Source organism: Megalops cyprinoides, chromosome 2 (genome assembly GCF_013368585.1).
Source record: "Megalops cyprinoides isolate fMegCyp1 chromosome 2, fMegCyp1.pri, whole genome shotgun sequence".
NCBI classification, from domain to species: domain Eukaryota; kingdom Metazoa; phylum Chordata; class Actinopteri; order Elopiformes; family Megalopidae; genus Megalops; species Megalops cyprinoides.
This window is the reverse complement of record NC_050584.1, coordinates 36,437,130-36,452,278: the sequence shown is the minus strand read 5'-3', so window position 1 is coordinate 36,452,278 and position 15,149 is coordinate 36,437,130. Positions and strand designations below refer to the sequence as shown.

Sequence of the window (15,149 nt, the reverse complement as noted above, 5' to 3'; positions counted from 1 at the left end):
CAGAATCGTAGACCCGGTATAAGCTACGTTTTAATGTAAAATATTTATGAATACTGTCTCCAAGATACTCATGATCCTGAGAGACACCATAAAAAAGTCGGTTGTTGTTCCAAACTTAGAACCAAAAAATAATCAGAAAAAAAAAAAAAAAAAAACGGTTCCAAAGCGTTGCCTGAGAGCAAAAAATCAACAAAGATTTTTTTTTTTTACTTTCCTTAATTTCGAGTCGACCATAGTTAAAACGAACAATAAAAAAAGATAAAATAACATTTGTATTTTGTAACCGGTGGATGAAGTTTAAATATCCCGCAGGAGGGCGCTGTCTCACTACTGTAAATTTGCACTGTATTTGATCTGGGATCCCACATGCAGTCCCTGACTATGGGGATCTACGCATGGAAGGCAAGAGTGAAGCAGCTTTCGGGTCGAGATGCGGGGGGTGTGACCACGAGAACAAGACTGACAGCTGCTGTAACCATAACCACTCCCCCCACCTCCCGCACCTCTCTCAACCCCCCTTTCTCTCACTCACACACACACACACACACACACATTCAGACACACTTCCCAACCTCCAGCACAAATGATCTTCATTCCAATACACACACGGAGCGGAGCTCTAGCTGCTCGCAAATGCACTGCGCTTTCGCTCAGGGAGTTACTAAATTCAAATTAAAGCAATTTTAAGTCCAAGAGTAACACGCGCGCATGTGCATATGTAGACGCATTGGATTCTAGTATGGTGTACATACAACAAGAAAACGAGAGAATTATAACTCCTTAAACCCGTTTCGGATTTGCCTGCCATCCTTTGTGAAACTGCCAGTTTTCGGGGAAAACATCATTGAAATTTAGTGAGCGGACACTGTGAAAGGGGAAATCTCCCCTTGTAGGTTGGTCGCCAAATGCGAAGTATACGCGATTCAAGACATTCGCTCAACCCAGGTTTTGTGATCTAGGCAGCAGGAGGACTCTGAACGTGGAGAAGGGTATCGGAGTTTTTCTCTTTTCTTCCATTTTTTACGGAGGGAACCCTGGGTTTGAAACTGGTGGACTGGGTTCAAGGGGGTTCGGCGGTACAGTGAGGATTTATTCACATTCGCCCTGGGACTTACTTTAATGCCCAAGCTCCCTGGTTTATGACAATGGATTATTTGCTGTTTTTATGCGGCTTTTTGCTGCCTGTAGTGTTAGCCGTTGAAGGTAAGACACACTTTTCCTCTTTGCTTCTTACTGTATTCGGAGCATATTACTCTTCAGTGGTCTTAATGCAATAGCGTTAATACAACTAAAATCGCTGCTGTATCGATGGCGTGTTGCGTTCCAAACACAGTCGCATGATATGGATCGACGAACGCACTAAGGTAAAAGAGTAGCCAGGCTGTGCCAGAGCTGTTCACATTCAAAAGGTACATTTTCAAGCGTAGCGTGGCTAATTTATGTCCCTCTTTGGAGACTGACAGTGGTGCTCTTGGGTTTGAAGGTTTAACGTACAGCCTCACCCTCTGAAGCCCAAAAAGCATTGCACATGAAGTAGTGCATAAACTACCTGGTAGGGCTAGGCTGCAATACACATTCGTAAGAGTATCCTAGAATATCTTTCCTGTAATTGTTGTGTATTCTCTTCTTCTTAAAAGACTGCTTAGCATCCACGTAGCTTGTCTTTTCATTGTCGCCGCAAAGGAAATTAGCGCAACACGATCTCTCGACGGGGAGTCCAATCTTTGCGGACCACAACCTCCTAATTATGCAGAGAGCGATGACCAAAAAAAGGCTTTACTTACTCCAAAGTGAAATATCTACCTTTCCAGGAGCGTCCTCACCCGTGACGTGAAAGAGGAACAGATCAAAACTTTAAAATGTGCCCACTGTCAGGGTACAAGAACTGTTAGGGTTTCTAGGAGCAGTGTACGAGGACGGGTTGGCATTTGAACTTTTTTGTGAAGTTGCACGCAGTTTCAAGAAACACATTGTCGATTTTCCTTAATAGCGAGTATATATATATATATATATATATATATATATATATATATATATGTACTTTGTGCCGAAAGGACACAGAAGCAAACATTTCACTTAATTCACTCTTGTAGTCGGATAAATGAAGAATAATAGATTGCATCGGACAATAAACCAATTGTTCATATAATGTTAGACCCAACCAAATCTAGGAACATAAGGTGAAACCCGTATTTTCTCTCTGAAAATCATTTTTGTTGAAACGAGGGGCAAAATAGGCTAACGAAGCAAGATGCTGTTACACAGATGAATAGTATCGTGCTTGTTACAGTTTTTTCACAGCTCTTAGCTGACAGAAGACATTCGTGTTCTCCCATTTAAAACTTTAACGATGTAAGATTTTTCATGTATCACAATAAACAGTACTCTACTTTGAGAATAGCGCTTGCGTAGCCCTGTATATACATTCTAACGCACAGAAGATGATTTTACAAGACGAAGACGACAGACGCGACGTACTTTGTAATTAAACAATGAGAACGTTTCGCATTCGATCGAGTTTTAGGACCGTCAGTCTTCTGTGCGCTGTAGGATAACTATATTCAGTCTGTGCGCTGTGGGATAAGTATATTCAAAATGACATGAAATACCACAGTATGTCAATGAATTGCTTTTCCACCACCTCCTGTGTTTTTACTTCCTGACTGAAGTACTATGCACTTACATCACAGACATAGATTAGAGCCTAACAATACATTTAACAAGATTAAAAAAAATCCCATTTAGATAGACCCCTGTGTGTAATGATTCTCCACCTTGTTTTTATTGTTTATGAAAGCTCACATTGGGACCTGCTCCCAGAGTCGAACTCCCAGAGATGAGTCACGTTGCCGCGCTTTGTCTCGCAGTAGCGTTGGCATGCCGTTAATTTCTTATTAAAACACAGTATTTTATCTGGTTGTGTATTCGGGTATGCTTTATCACGGGTAGTAGTGACATACAATGTTAGCAGAGTACGAACGCAACTAGAATAGAACTTAAAAGTCCTTAAAACTCAAAAAAGACAATGGAGAGATATTTAATGGAGACATTTTAAGTACGCGCACGTCAAATTGAACATGTAGTCATGAAGAATTTGAGGTTAAGGCACAGAATGTAAGTATGGTGGAATCAATAGGCTACACGAGCTGAACGTTCTATGGAGAAGGAGAGGGAGAACTCTAAGGGAGTCAGGCTGTGCCGAAGTTGATATATTTTGTTAAAGCAATCTATTTCCACCTTAAGTGACGCCATAAATTTCCACGCTGACCTGGCTTAGGATTTAGCTAAGCTTTTAATATGGCAATGTGATTTATGGCCTGCTCCGAGGAGTAGTCGAAGCGACCCTGGTTTATGGTGATCTCGGGAGAGGTGAGCGGCCGACGGAAGAGCGACACCGCATGCACGACCGCTGTCCTGGAGACCCAAGCGACAAAAATGGATTTACTGTAAAACGTACCACTAATTGGTTTGTGACTATAGAATTTTAACAGGATACTTTCGCAAGGGGGACTTGTATGCAAGATAATGGCAGAAGACGCCCTGTGGTAAAATTATCAATAGGCCTACATAAAATGGTCCTTATAAACACGTAGGCTATACCACGTCTCACAGTGTATTCTATGCCGTGCCTTTGGTATGAAACGCTCGGTCGTGTGGAAAGTCAGATTACTGACCTAATGTCGTAACAAAAATGTGTATTGTTTGATGTGTGCAGTTTTCAATTTATACAGTGTGTGCGACTCAGATGCAATGCCATAACATTAATTCAATGTATAACTAAGTATTAATTCAAATATATTTTAAATGTAGGCTGCTGTGTAATAGTGTTTTCACAAAAGGACTAAAAGATTCGTAGCTTTTTAAAAGAGTACTATTGTGGGTTTGGTGATCTTGAATAATGGATAGTATCAACTTTGAAAGGCTTTTTTTTTTCCCAAATATTTGCACAATTTGAGTATAAAAGTAGACCTATAACATAGACACTAAAACATGATTGTTTGGACTGGATTATTGTCCATTGGTATTGTGTCATCAATATGTATATAGCCTAATTATGTACAGGAAAATATACCTTATTTTTGAGTAAATAAATAATCTTGCCATATTGTAGCTACAAAAGCTTTATTTGGTCAGCTGTTTTACTCACCCGTGATATTGTCTTGCTAATTACCTTTATTTTCTCACGCAAACTATTTTGATTATTTGTATTTGCAGCTCTTTAGAATAATTTAAATAAAATTTAAAACATTGATGAAACGTTGTATATAATAGCCTTTAAGGTTGAACAAATCCAAGTCTGTTTGTCTTATTTGCAAGGTGTCATATGATCTACAGATCCAGTGGTCTTGTTCCTGCAGCTCTCATTCAGTGGTGACCCTTTGTTCTGAATAGGTTTCTGAAGTTTCCCCTTTGTGCCTTGTCAGTGTAATTTTCTTAATGCAAGGTTGCTTATTAAACATTTAATAAGAATCACACAAAAAAATAAAGCAAAATAAAGCCAAACAAAACTGAAGTGTGGAGACTGAAGTAGAGGAAATAAGCAGATAAATAAGTTGATGATCAAATTGAGAATGCCCGCCATTTAGTGTGTTTACTTTAACTCTTTGACATAGAGTGTTTCTTCAGTCTCTGCTAGGAATAAATTGTGCCAGTGACATTTCAGGGCAGAAAAGGATTAGTTCATCTTTTCCCATTGTATAATACATTTATGATGGAGATGGAAGCATATCCGTTAATGATACACACATCACAACATGAATCACGATTTGCAGGCAGGTTGGAACCACATTTGCCTGTGGTGACGCATATTTAATTTCACTTACATTTCCCATCCTTTGCATTGCACGATTTGGGGGGGGGGGGGGGGTGCTAATTCAAGTTCAGTTTCCATCACCTGTAGCGACTGAAAACTATAAGTCACCACAATAGTGTTTTCAAGCCCACTGTGACATAAGCATGCATTTTAGTAAGTGGTCCTTGGCAGTGTTAGATCTCAGAAGGGAGAGATGTTCTGAGAGCGAACCTCTGTGTTTGAAGCCCATCAATCTTTCAGATTAGGGTGTCTCGGTTTTTCAGGATGAATAACTTCAAATCAGTCACAGGTTGCTTTTCAAAGCAGCTTTATCATAGTTGTTGTTCTGCTCATTCTAACTTTGACATTCATTCATTTGACACCATTATCCCAAAACTAAATTGAAGAGAGGATAACACTTGCCTACATTTACATAATACAATATAGTACATAATACAATATAATCTAATTTTAAATATTTTATATTATTTTTTTGTTGTTGCTGTGAGGATATTAATGCTGTAGCTGACTTCTTCTGTGTAGCAAAGGTTTCGACTGTTTTTTTTCCTCTAAAACATTCTAAGCTAGAACATTTTAAGCTAAACATTAAAAAGTACCTGATTTCTAAAGACATTCACCGTAGTTGCTAGTGTGTTTGGGACAGAGGTAATGCTTTCAAGGCTGTGGTAGGCTTCAGTATTGGTTTTCTTAGATTGACCAGCTCCTGGAATGAAAGATCCCTTTCAGGCTAAAGCTTTGCAGATGCATCAGTTTTATGGTGGGGTTAAATGGAAGTCATCCATTGACCAGATCAGCACAGAGCAAAGCCATGGCCCAGGTCTTCAGTATCCACTTCAGCCTCCTTGAGCTTCTCAGTATCCAGGGGGATAATTGGTTAAATGGCAACAAGGCAACACAAGCCTTGGACTTTGTATTTCTGCATGCTTTTTCCTTTCATGATTCAGTCTGATCTATTCAATTTAAGCAAATATAATTCACTCTCATCTCACTGAGTATGTAGCCTGAGCTGTGATATGGCTAAACATTTAGATTTTGTTTTTACTGTGAGTTGAATCACACCTCAGCAGGCCTCTTCCTGTGTGTTTTATAATGTGCAGTTTGCTGGGCTTTCAGGCCTGGTTTTAATCCTCTGCACTCCACTGTGCTTGGAAGGTCCTTCATTATTATTATTATTACTTAACCCATTGAAAAGCAGCAGGGGCCATTTTGTTCTGCATACTTACTCAGAGTTAAGCGAGGAAATCCAAGCCCAGCTTCAGAGTACCCTTGATAATGAGTTTACCAAGGTTTTAAGAGAGTCTGAAAAATAAATGCTGTCAAAACAGACAGAAAAAGTATTCATATCTATGTATCTCTCTCCCCCATGCAGTAAATATGGGCCACTTTTTTCTCAGATTGAAAATTTTCAATTATGCATTGATCGTGTGCACAAACATGTACACATGCCAATGATCATATACACAAACAGGCTTTTTCTGGGTTCTGCTTTCTAACATTTTTTAATGGATAAATACAACTTTGACAGCAAACGTCTTTAAGTACACAAAATATCCATTAATGACTTGAGAAATGAAATGACTGTCACTGAGGTAAAACTAACAACAGAACAGTAAGGGAAGTGAGGAGAAATTCAACTGCAGATAAGGGTAGTGAAGCTGGCTAAGGAAAACTACAATGGCCCATGCCCCGGCCTATTTTTATGCAGATGAGATCTTTCCGGGTTGCAAGGACCGATTCAGCCTGACTGAGAGCCCAGCCATAGGGCAGTGGAGCGGGTAAGGCAGGTCTGGTGTTTGCCCTGGGAGTTTGAGAGCCAACCTAAAATAACTGAAGCAGCCGCTGATCATGGCTGACGTTTTTGTTTCCCCTGCGGAAAAAAAATATATTATTAATATTATTATCATCATCATCATCATCGCCACTAATGTTACATGCAATTGCAATACTACTACTATTATTATTATTATTATTATTATTATTATTATTATTATTGAATTTTACCTGCTTTCTGTAAAAAAAAAAAAAAAAAAAAACACCCAAATGTACCTCCCGCCACTCCCGTCCTTATCTTTCTAACGGTTAGGGAAACTGTGATGTAAACAAAACTCTAAACAATACAATGGGGTACATATTTCTGTCGAGCGTCCTCGCAGAATGACCAGGTTACCGAACAATTTCAGATACTGTTTCTGCTACTGACAGACGAGAAGTAGTGGGCTTAGTACTTGCAGAAATATTAGTATCAGCTGGTAAAATGAACCTGTGGTTTTCGATGTGGCCCAGACCTTTTGTAACTACTGTTCCTTTTGTGTGGGTTTTTGAATGAAGTGTTAATTCTCTTAACTTTCCCTTACAGCCAGAATTTCGCAATCGATGCGGTCTGATCAATCTTTCAAAACCAACCGCGCTTTAGAGGCCTTTAACTGTGAAATCAATGAAATGATGCGGGGGATTGCTTTCCAATCCAGACACGTGAACGAAGTGTCTGTAACTCGGGGCTTGTCAAATACCTATCCTTACAATCTGTTACAGAGGCGAGATTTATTGCAGCACATCCAAGTAAGATACAGTGGCAGTGCAATGAGTATTCATATTCGAAAGCAAGTAACTGGAGGTGCGGAAATTTGACTGTCACCCCTGAATGCACTTCGACTTTGGCAACTGAGGGACAAATCAAGCTATTCGGCTTTGCACTTTGTTAGGGTATCCAAACTGTCTTAAACATTTTTTGTCTTTTATACAAGTGTGGCGTTTCCTGATATTAATAAATAATGTAAGCAAATGTAAGGATAAGAAGTATATTTGCTTAAATTCATTACTCTAAATGGGGGGTCAACGGATCGCAGTAGTTACACTGAGGGCCTTAGCTGCAGTCGATGCAGAGACACGGAGTGTATCTTTATTTATAGCAAACAGATAGGTTGTTTGTTGTTTGCCTGACACAGTGGCAGGTACATTAAGGCTGGGTATATTAGTGTCGCATTGTCTGTTTACGTTTCGAGCGATCATCTGCTCCTATAACATGAGGTACAAGATGCGACATGTACAAGCCTAAAGGATCGACCTTCACTGTCAAAACGCTGAGATGATCAAGCAGCCGAAAATAGCCAAATATGGATTTATTAATTAACATTTTTATTGCCCAAGGCAAACACTAAATACGAGTTGGAAAACAGACATCAAGCCTGGCTTCTATTATTTCAGCGTAATAGAACTATATATTCCGCGTAGTTTCATTTTTGTTTATTTGAGGATTTAATCTTTTCTCACAGCATATTTTTAATTGTGCTTAATTATAGACCATAAATTTCTCTGAGGTGTATTGGACGAAACAGAATGACCTTATCAAAGTACCTTAATTAAATGTTGTTTTTGTTTTGCATCATGAATATAAAATATACCTCTATTAAATGAAATAGTTGTAGGCAATAAATAGTAGGGTGTATATTTTTGAACCAAATCAAATTTGTCACGCGTCGCTTCCAACATCTTGGTGTCTTACAAATGTAGATTATTTTAGCACGTTATTGGGGTAAAGTGTTTCAGTAACATACGGAGGTCATGTAGTTTCCCGAGAGAGGTGGCTGATACTGTACAGATCTCAAACGAGAACAGATTGTTGATTCAACACTTCCCTCGGCCAAACAGCATGGCAACACATTGGGGTAAACGAATACGATAAACGAAAAGCAAAGACTAACTAAACAACACGATTCCGAGAGGATGATATTGTGCCAGACAAGATTTTCTTTTGCTGCAGCAAAATGTTGAAACTACCGTATAATATAAGTCAACTACATCTGTTTTACCTTAAAATACGCCAATCTGCTGCTCAGTTGAATACAGAAGGCGAAAGGAGATATGTGATTTAAATATATCACAGGGTTACTTACAAGAATACAAAGTATCAAAAATTAGGGGGGCTGGGATGATGGCAAATGTATTTTTAAGCTCTCTACTCAAACCCCAAAGTATCATTTTCCTTTCGGCCTGTAACATTCAAGCGAACCCATGAAAGGAAAGCATATATTTCAGACCTTCTCTTTCGGTCCTTCAGACTTTGGAAATCACGTTAAAGGCCATATAGCGTTTAAATGTAGGCCTATTATTATTATTATTATTATTATTATTATTATTGTTATTATTATTACAATAAGATTGCAATATAATAGAATACCAATTAGGCTACATGTAACTGCATTGAAAAAATACCGCTTTTTTAATTGCTTCATTTACATAGTTTACATTTGAATTTGAATTAGGCCTACGAGTTATTAGGTCGGTATTTTGATGTTTTTCTAAAATGCGCTCTTTCCGTTTTGGGGTGTATGAGACTTTAGTTTGAGATTCACTTTCATTCGTTGGTAATTATGATTAAAAAAAAAAACTAAGCATTTCTGCTTCTGAATTATACAGGTTAAATTTCGCTGCCCCGTCAATAATATTATTTCAAAGGAAAGGAAATAAATTAAACACTGGAAAGGGTTGACCGGTTTTACGACCCACGTCGTTTGTTGACTTGTCCCACATAAGAACGCAGAACAGGGCTAAAACAACCTAGCGATCAGTCGCATTTAAAAGTGGTTTTAGCGTTTGAATTGTAATCCAAACATATGGATGGATCTTAACCTGCATTGAAAGCTGATATTGGTTATGAAGGTAAACGGCACCAAATTTAAGTGACTAATGAAAAACTCACAGAGGTTATGCTATTACTAATAATTTCTGTTATGTTAATGTTAATGTTAGCTTAATGTACAAGTACAAGGCAAACTACTAGGCCTATCATCATTACCATTATTAATGTCAGCATCAATAGCAGTGCTGTTGACAAATGTGCCACGCATAGACTATTGCAAATGCAGAACTGAATTTTGTTACAAGATTTAATTTGCTCAGAAGCTGCTGTACAGGTTTGTATAAACCAGACAGTGCAATGGGTGTGGGCCACGTCGAAGCCATGTTGAGCAGATGTACAGTTTCTTCAGGTTTGTGTACGGAGATAGAGATACAGAATGTTTGGTGGGCAGAATGGGTCTTCAGCCCAGAGCAGGATGGATGCCACCAGAGCCCAACAGTATTAGGGTTATTTGATGAATCCATGGCCTAGCTGCGATTGGAGTCATCTCATAAGTATGCACATGTATAGGGGATTGTTGGCTGGGATGCACAGCTTTCTCTGGGGATCCCTAAAAAGTCTGTCCACACAGCAGAAGAAGACCCCCACAAAGTAGCAGGTCTTTGACACCCACCCTGTGGGCGTGAGGCAGGGATATGCCTGAGCCTGCTATTGCCAAAATCCCACTGGTGCTGTCTTCAGCCAGTGGAGCAGAACGGAAGAGGAGTTGGGACTTGCCTTCAAGCTCCAGTCATCTACAAACTGGGTGGTACTTGTTTTATCATCCCGCCAACTGCCACAGAACTGAAAAAAAGTAAAACCCAAACAAAATCACACGACGGTAAACTGATATGAAGTTTGGCAATTCACTTTCCCACATGTCATCTTGTAATCTAGAAATTGAGTTGTTTTTTTTTTTCCTCAGATACAATTTGAAGTTTTTACCAAGGTTCAAGTGTGCAACACTATGGCACTACGGGAGTTTGGCTACCTTTTACAGAGCCTAGGAATGACCATTTTCATTTGTGAATAAAGATCAGTTGATTTCAGTACAATAAACTGTAGACCAATCTAATAAATTCTATATAGAAAATGTTTTTAAAGACAATTTGCCTAGTACCTTCAGCAATTGTGAGTTCAAATTGCTGCCTCTGACATAAGAGCTGGGTGCAACTATAGCTGCTGTTGTTTCCCTTTTGCTTAGAGCCCAATCCTCGGCGACCTGCTGCAAGGCCTTTTTAGGCTTGTCTGTTATTCAGAAACAATTAGTGGATACACACAATAAAACCCCAAGGGCTGTCTCCTGGCCATTACTGAAAGGTGGAATGAAGGCTGTGAACTAAAGGAAACAAAGTCAAGGTATAAGAATTTGTTGCAAGGAAAAGCACACACTCTCGAATGCACGTGCTTCTTCAGTGTCAAAGTTTACACATGTGATGGCATCTCAAGGCCAGTGTTCTGTTCAAATGTAGGCCTGGCACACACTGGAGAGATGACTAACACGCTTTATGGGAATACCACAGCCATTACACTGCAGTGTTGCAGTTCAGCAAGCAGCAGGGGAAAGTCTTTCAGACTCCCATTGCACAGCGGTTTGATCCATTTCAGGGCTTTTTACGAGCTACAGGCGCTTGTAACAAATTTTGCCGATGAAGCAGAAAGGATCTTTGATATTGTCTTTAAAAGTCACATCTGTCAGCGGAGACACACTCCAGATAAGATGCCTGGGGGAAAAAAGGCCATCACCTGGTGTGGGCTGACATGAAATCTCATGAAAAAATACTCTGAAATGGAATAAAACATGTGACCGCCTCACAACAATGTTAGATCTCGGGGTCTCCCCGGGCAGTTGGTCAGTTACATTTAATAGTGAGCCCCACCTTTTTCTACTTTTCAGCTGGGGTCCAGTAAAAGAGAGGACTACGCGGTGCCAGATCCTCAAAGGAAATGGGCTAGATCTCTCGGCTGCAGCGACATGCACAAATTTCTGCCTTGATTAGTGACATGTGTTTTATTTTCATAACGGCCGCTAAATTCTGTCCTCTTAATCTGGTCTCAGAACATTAAAACACTACACCTGCTCCTAATATGCACATGCCACACTGGGGACCTTGGGGAAAGTCTCACCCTTAACTGTGTTTTCAGCAGCGGTGGGTCTTCTTAATTATTGATTCTGGGGGGCCTCCTGTCATAATTGTTAAAATGCTTTCTGTTGTTATTCTTATGAAATCTGATAATACTTACCTGAGTTCTGGATGAAATTGTCAAACTCCATCCGTTGCCAGATTGGTAAGGATTTTTTTCAGTCCTTACCTGCCTTTTTAGTCTGTGCTGAGAAATCACAGATAAGAATGCTTGTAATCTATCTATAGTCAACATCTTTGAAGTATAGAGAAGGCTTGCAAGGCCCAGCGTCAGACCAAGACAGTTCTGAAGGGAAAGTCTTGTATTGTTTTTAGGGTGCCCCAAATGTTCAGGTGTTTAGCTGGATGTGTTTAGGGTCCTAGTTTATGTTTTCCTTCCCCATTTGGAGAGGTGTGGATGCGGGAAGGGACTTGGGGGTGTGTGAAAATTGCAGCGTGTGAAAGAGGCTGTGCCCTTTTTTGTCAGAAGGCTCTGGATGGCCATAGGCTTACACATCCAAGGATATTGCATCTATGTTTCCAAAGACAGTCTCTAGCACAAGGGAATATGATGCTTTATGCAATCAAAGGCAATGGCATAATATATTAATCTGAGGAGCCTCTTTTCAGATAGTCTCTCCACGGGCCTTGAAGATTTCCTGTCATTATTGTTATTTATTTATTTTCTGAGCAGTTGCATTTATCCAGACCAAGCTGTAATCATGCACAGAAAATTGCAGGCTTTTATAGGAGTTGGGCAAAAGAATACATCAAGCATGTAAACTTATTTAAGATGTAAGAAAGATTAATATGCTGTGTCTTTCCTTGTTTTTTGGCATTGTTTCAGCAGTTGAGTCTAGTTGAGTTGAGATACATAGAGGGCTCAGCCTAATGTCCTAAACCGTCAGTTGCTAATACACCTTAACAGGTCACAAACAGCACCCGTCCCTCTTATCATCCATCCCGCCACTACCTCCTCATTCATGTCATTTCCCCGCGCCATGGCGTCTCTCTGCCCAACGTCTAATCAGGGATTTTATATTAATCAGGTAGACTGATCCACACGTTGCTGGATGTCAGAGTAAATTGATCATCCTCTATTTTTGTTCTTTGTGGGTTTAAGAGGCTTTTTTTTTAAATCATGGCATCAGCTCTAACTCCTCCCATTTCCTGCTTTTTTAAGATTTGCTGGAGGGATTCAGAGAGTGATAATAGTTCATCTCTGGAGAGCTGATACTGATACAGGGGCCAGTGTGCCACTTGGAAATGAAACTGGCAAGGCTGACGCTACACTTTCTGGAACGGCACTGCTTTCTGATGAGAAAGCAGATGAAGTGTCACAGTTTTTTTGTAAGAGTTTGTGACTTGAGCTGCTCTTACACAGCAATGTCTGGTGTCTCTGGTCTGAATGCGCTGCTGGACAGGTAAAACTGCTTTCATAGTCAGGTATGGCTGTAAGATCCAAAGCAGCGTTAAGCCAGAGTGAACGGCTTATCTGTTATTAAAGTGCCCTGAACCTGAACCGGTGAACTAAGTATAAAGTGAAACAAAGGCAGAAATGGAGAGAGAGGGGGAAAGAATGGGCTCACTTTCAAAAGGCACTTGGTACAGTATTGGCTGGGTTTTAATATGACCCGCTCATTTGAAAAGGTGTTGAGAGAATAGACAATATGGACAGGGTGACCTAGGTGAGAGTGGGAAGAAAGGGGTGTGTGTTGGGGGGTGAATGGGGGCTGAAGGGAAGGTGTGTATCTAGGGGGCTGATTTTAATCTCCTGTCTTGGACTGCAGCCCTTTCTATCTTTCGATCTCCAATTTGACTAACTCCATCCACCTCTCCTGGTGCTGAAAGATCCATGCCTCCCCCTTCTCTCTCTCTCTCTCTCTCTCTCTCTCTCTCTCTCTCTCTCTCTCTCTCTCTCTCTCTCTCTCTTCCATCTCCCAGATGCAAAATTTCAGCCATGATGTGAGCTGGAAGGAATCTGCCGTGGTTTTTAATGAAACTGACAAGCAACCTAGTGGCAATCAATGGCAACATTGTGCCAGAGCTTGAAGACAGGACCACTAACTGTGTGTCAGAGAGCAACAGAGGAAGGCAGATATATGGGAAGGGGGAGGAAAGCGCACCCACCAGGAACCTTTTTACCCATTGAGGGAAGCGTGCTGTGCTGAGCCGTGCTGCAACTTAGTAGGGCTTGCTTGTCAAGTTTAGCTTGGTTTGCGCACACATTTGACTTTAAGGAGAGGCACTAATGATCATAATTGTCTAAGTAGTAAGTAAAAGGTATATGCAATAGTTCTCAAGCTTTCCTTTTGCAGTGTGCTAACTAGGTAGCTAACCAAGCTCACTTCCGGCATGACAGTAGACAAAGTGTGTAAACCTGACCCAACTCTCTGTACTGTCTCATGTTAAAATCTGAAGAAGTGTTTAACCTTTCTCCTGCACATGAAGTCTGTTCTATGAAAAAGGTAAAGCAAGCATTGACATTACTTGAAAGGGTTAGATATTTTTACATGATGTAATGTAATAAATAATGCAAAGTAATCATGTATTCACTATTGGAATTTCTGTCCCAAAATGGTTGCCCTCCTCAACTTGTATTGTGAGGTGTCGAACCCCATGATCACTTTGTGCTTGGGTCTGGTAAAGTCCAGCAAATGGAGTATGGTGCGGTGAAGGAAACGTTTTTATGCTGTCTTATTCTCCAGTTATATTGTCCAATAAATTTTATTGTCAAATCATGCACCTGAACTGAAGAGTAATAAATCCAGCAGAATAAGTTATATAGCAAAGCGTATGACAGCAGCACCGGTGTATAGGAAAATCGAGTCATGCAGAGTCGGAGGCCAAGGATAGCGTGGAGGCGTGCAAGGGAGAAGGTGGTTGAGTTCACAAGTCCACTGCAAACAGGTGGGCTTTACGAGGGGACAATGCAGCTCTTTCTTTCATCTGTCTGCCCTCACCCTTTTGACTCTTTCTTGTCACTATTTTATCATGTCACTTGAGTCTTTCTCACCCCACCGTACAGATCTGTCCTCCCTCTCTCTGTGGTTCTCATCCCCTTATCTTTTCTGCCTTTCCTCCTTCTCTCTTTCCCCCCTATCTACTGTCTCTGGCCCTATCTTGTGACAATTCCTTATCAGGGATAGCTCCTTATTGCAGTATTATTTCCCCCTCTCTGTTAACTGTTTCCTGTGGTATAAAATCCTAACATACCCGCCTCCCCAACCCCCCACCTCACACACACCAGCTGTAAAAAAAGCTATTTAGTGCCAACTCCCTTTGTTGCATCTGCTTGTTGGAAAAAGGTGATAGTCAGGTACCATTGTATTGAGAGGAATCAGTAATTCAGGGAAAGGGTGAGACATGTCACCTCCTAGGTCACATCTGCAAAATTGTTTCACAAGAAGGCCAAATGGCGCGTCTGTATGCAAAGACGCTTAAGCAGTGACATTAACATGACAGCTTTGATGTGTGCTTTCTTAAAACTTTCTCTCCCTTTAATCCTTAGTGGTTGAGATCTTTCTGTTTGATATTTTGGTGTGATCTAGAAAACTGAATGCATCGTAACAACAGTGAACTCTAAATATGTTGG

General features: G+C 40.4%; 1 protein-coding gene across 6 annotated transcripts in view; it reads left to right on the top strand.

Annotated features, from left to right (window-relative positions):
- Positions 1-573: 573 nt before the first annotated feature.
- Positions 574-15,149, top strand: part of LOC118773695 (ephrin type-B receptor 3-like) — a 50,466-nt gene continuing 35,890 nt past the window's right edge. For all 6 annotated transcript variants that reach the window (XM_036522737.1, XM_036522735.1, XM_036522740.1 and 3 more), the window contains exon 1: positions 574-1,203. In XM_036522737.1, coding sequence (XP_036378630.1) covers positions 1,140-1,203 — 64 coding nt within the window. In that variant the 5' untranslated portion in view covers positions 574-1,139. The remainder of the gene's footprint in view (positions 1,204-15,149) is intronic.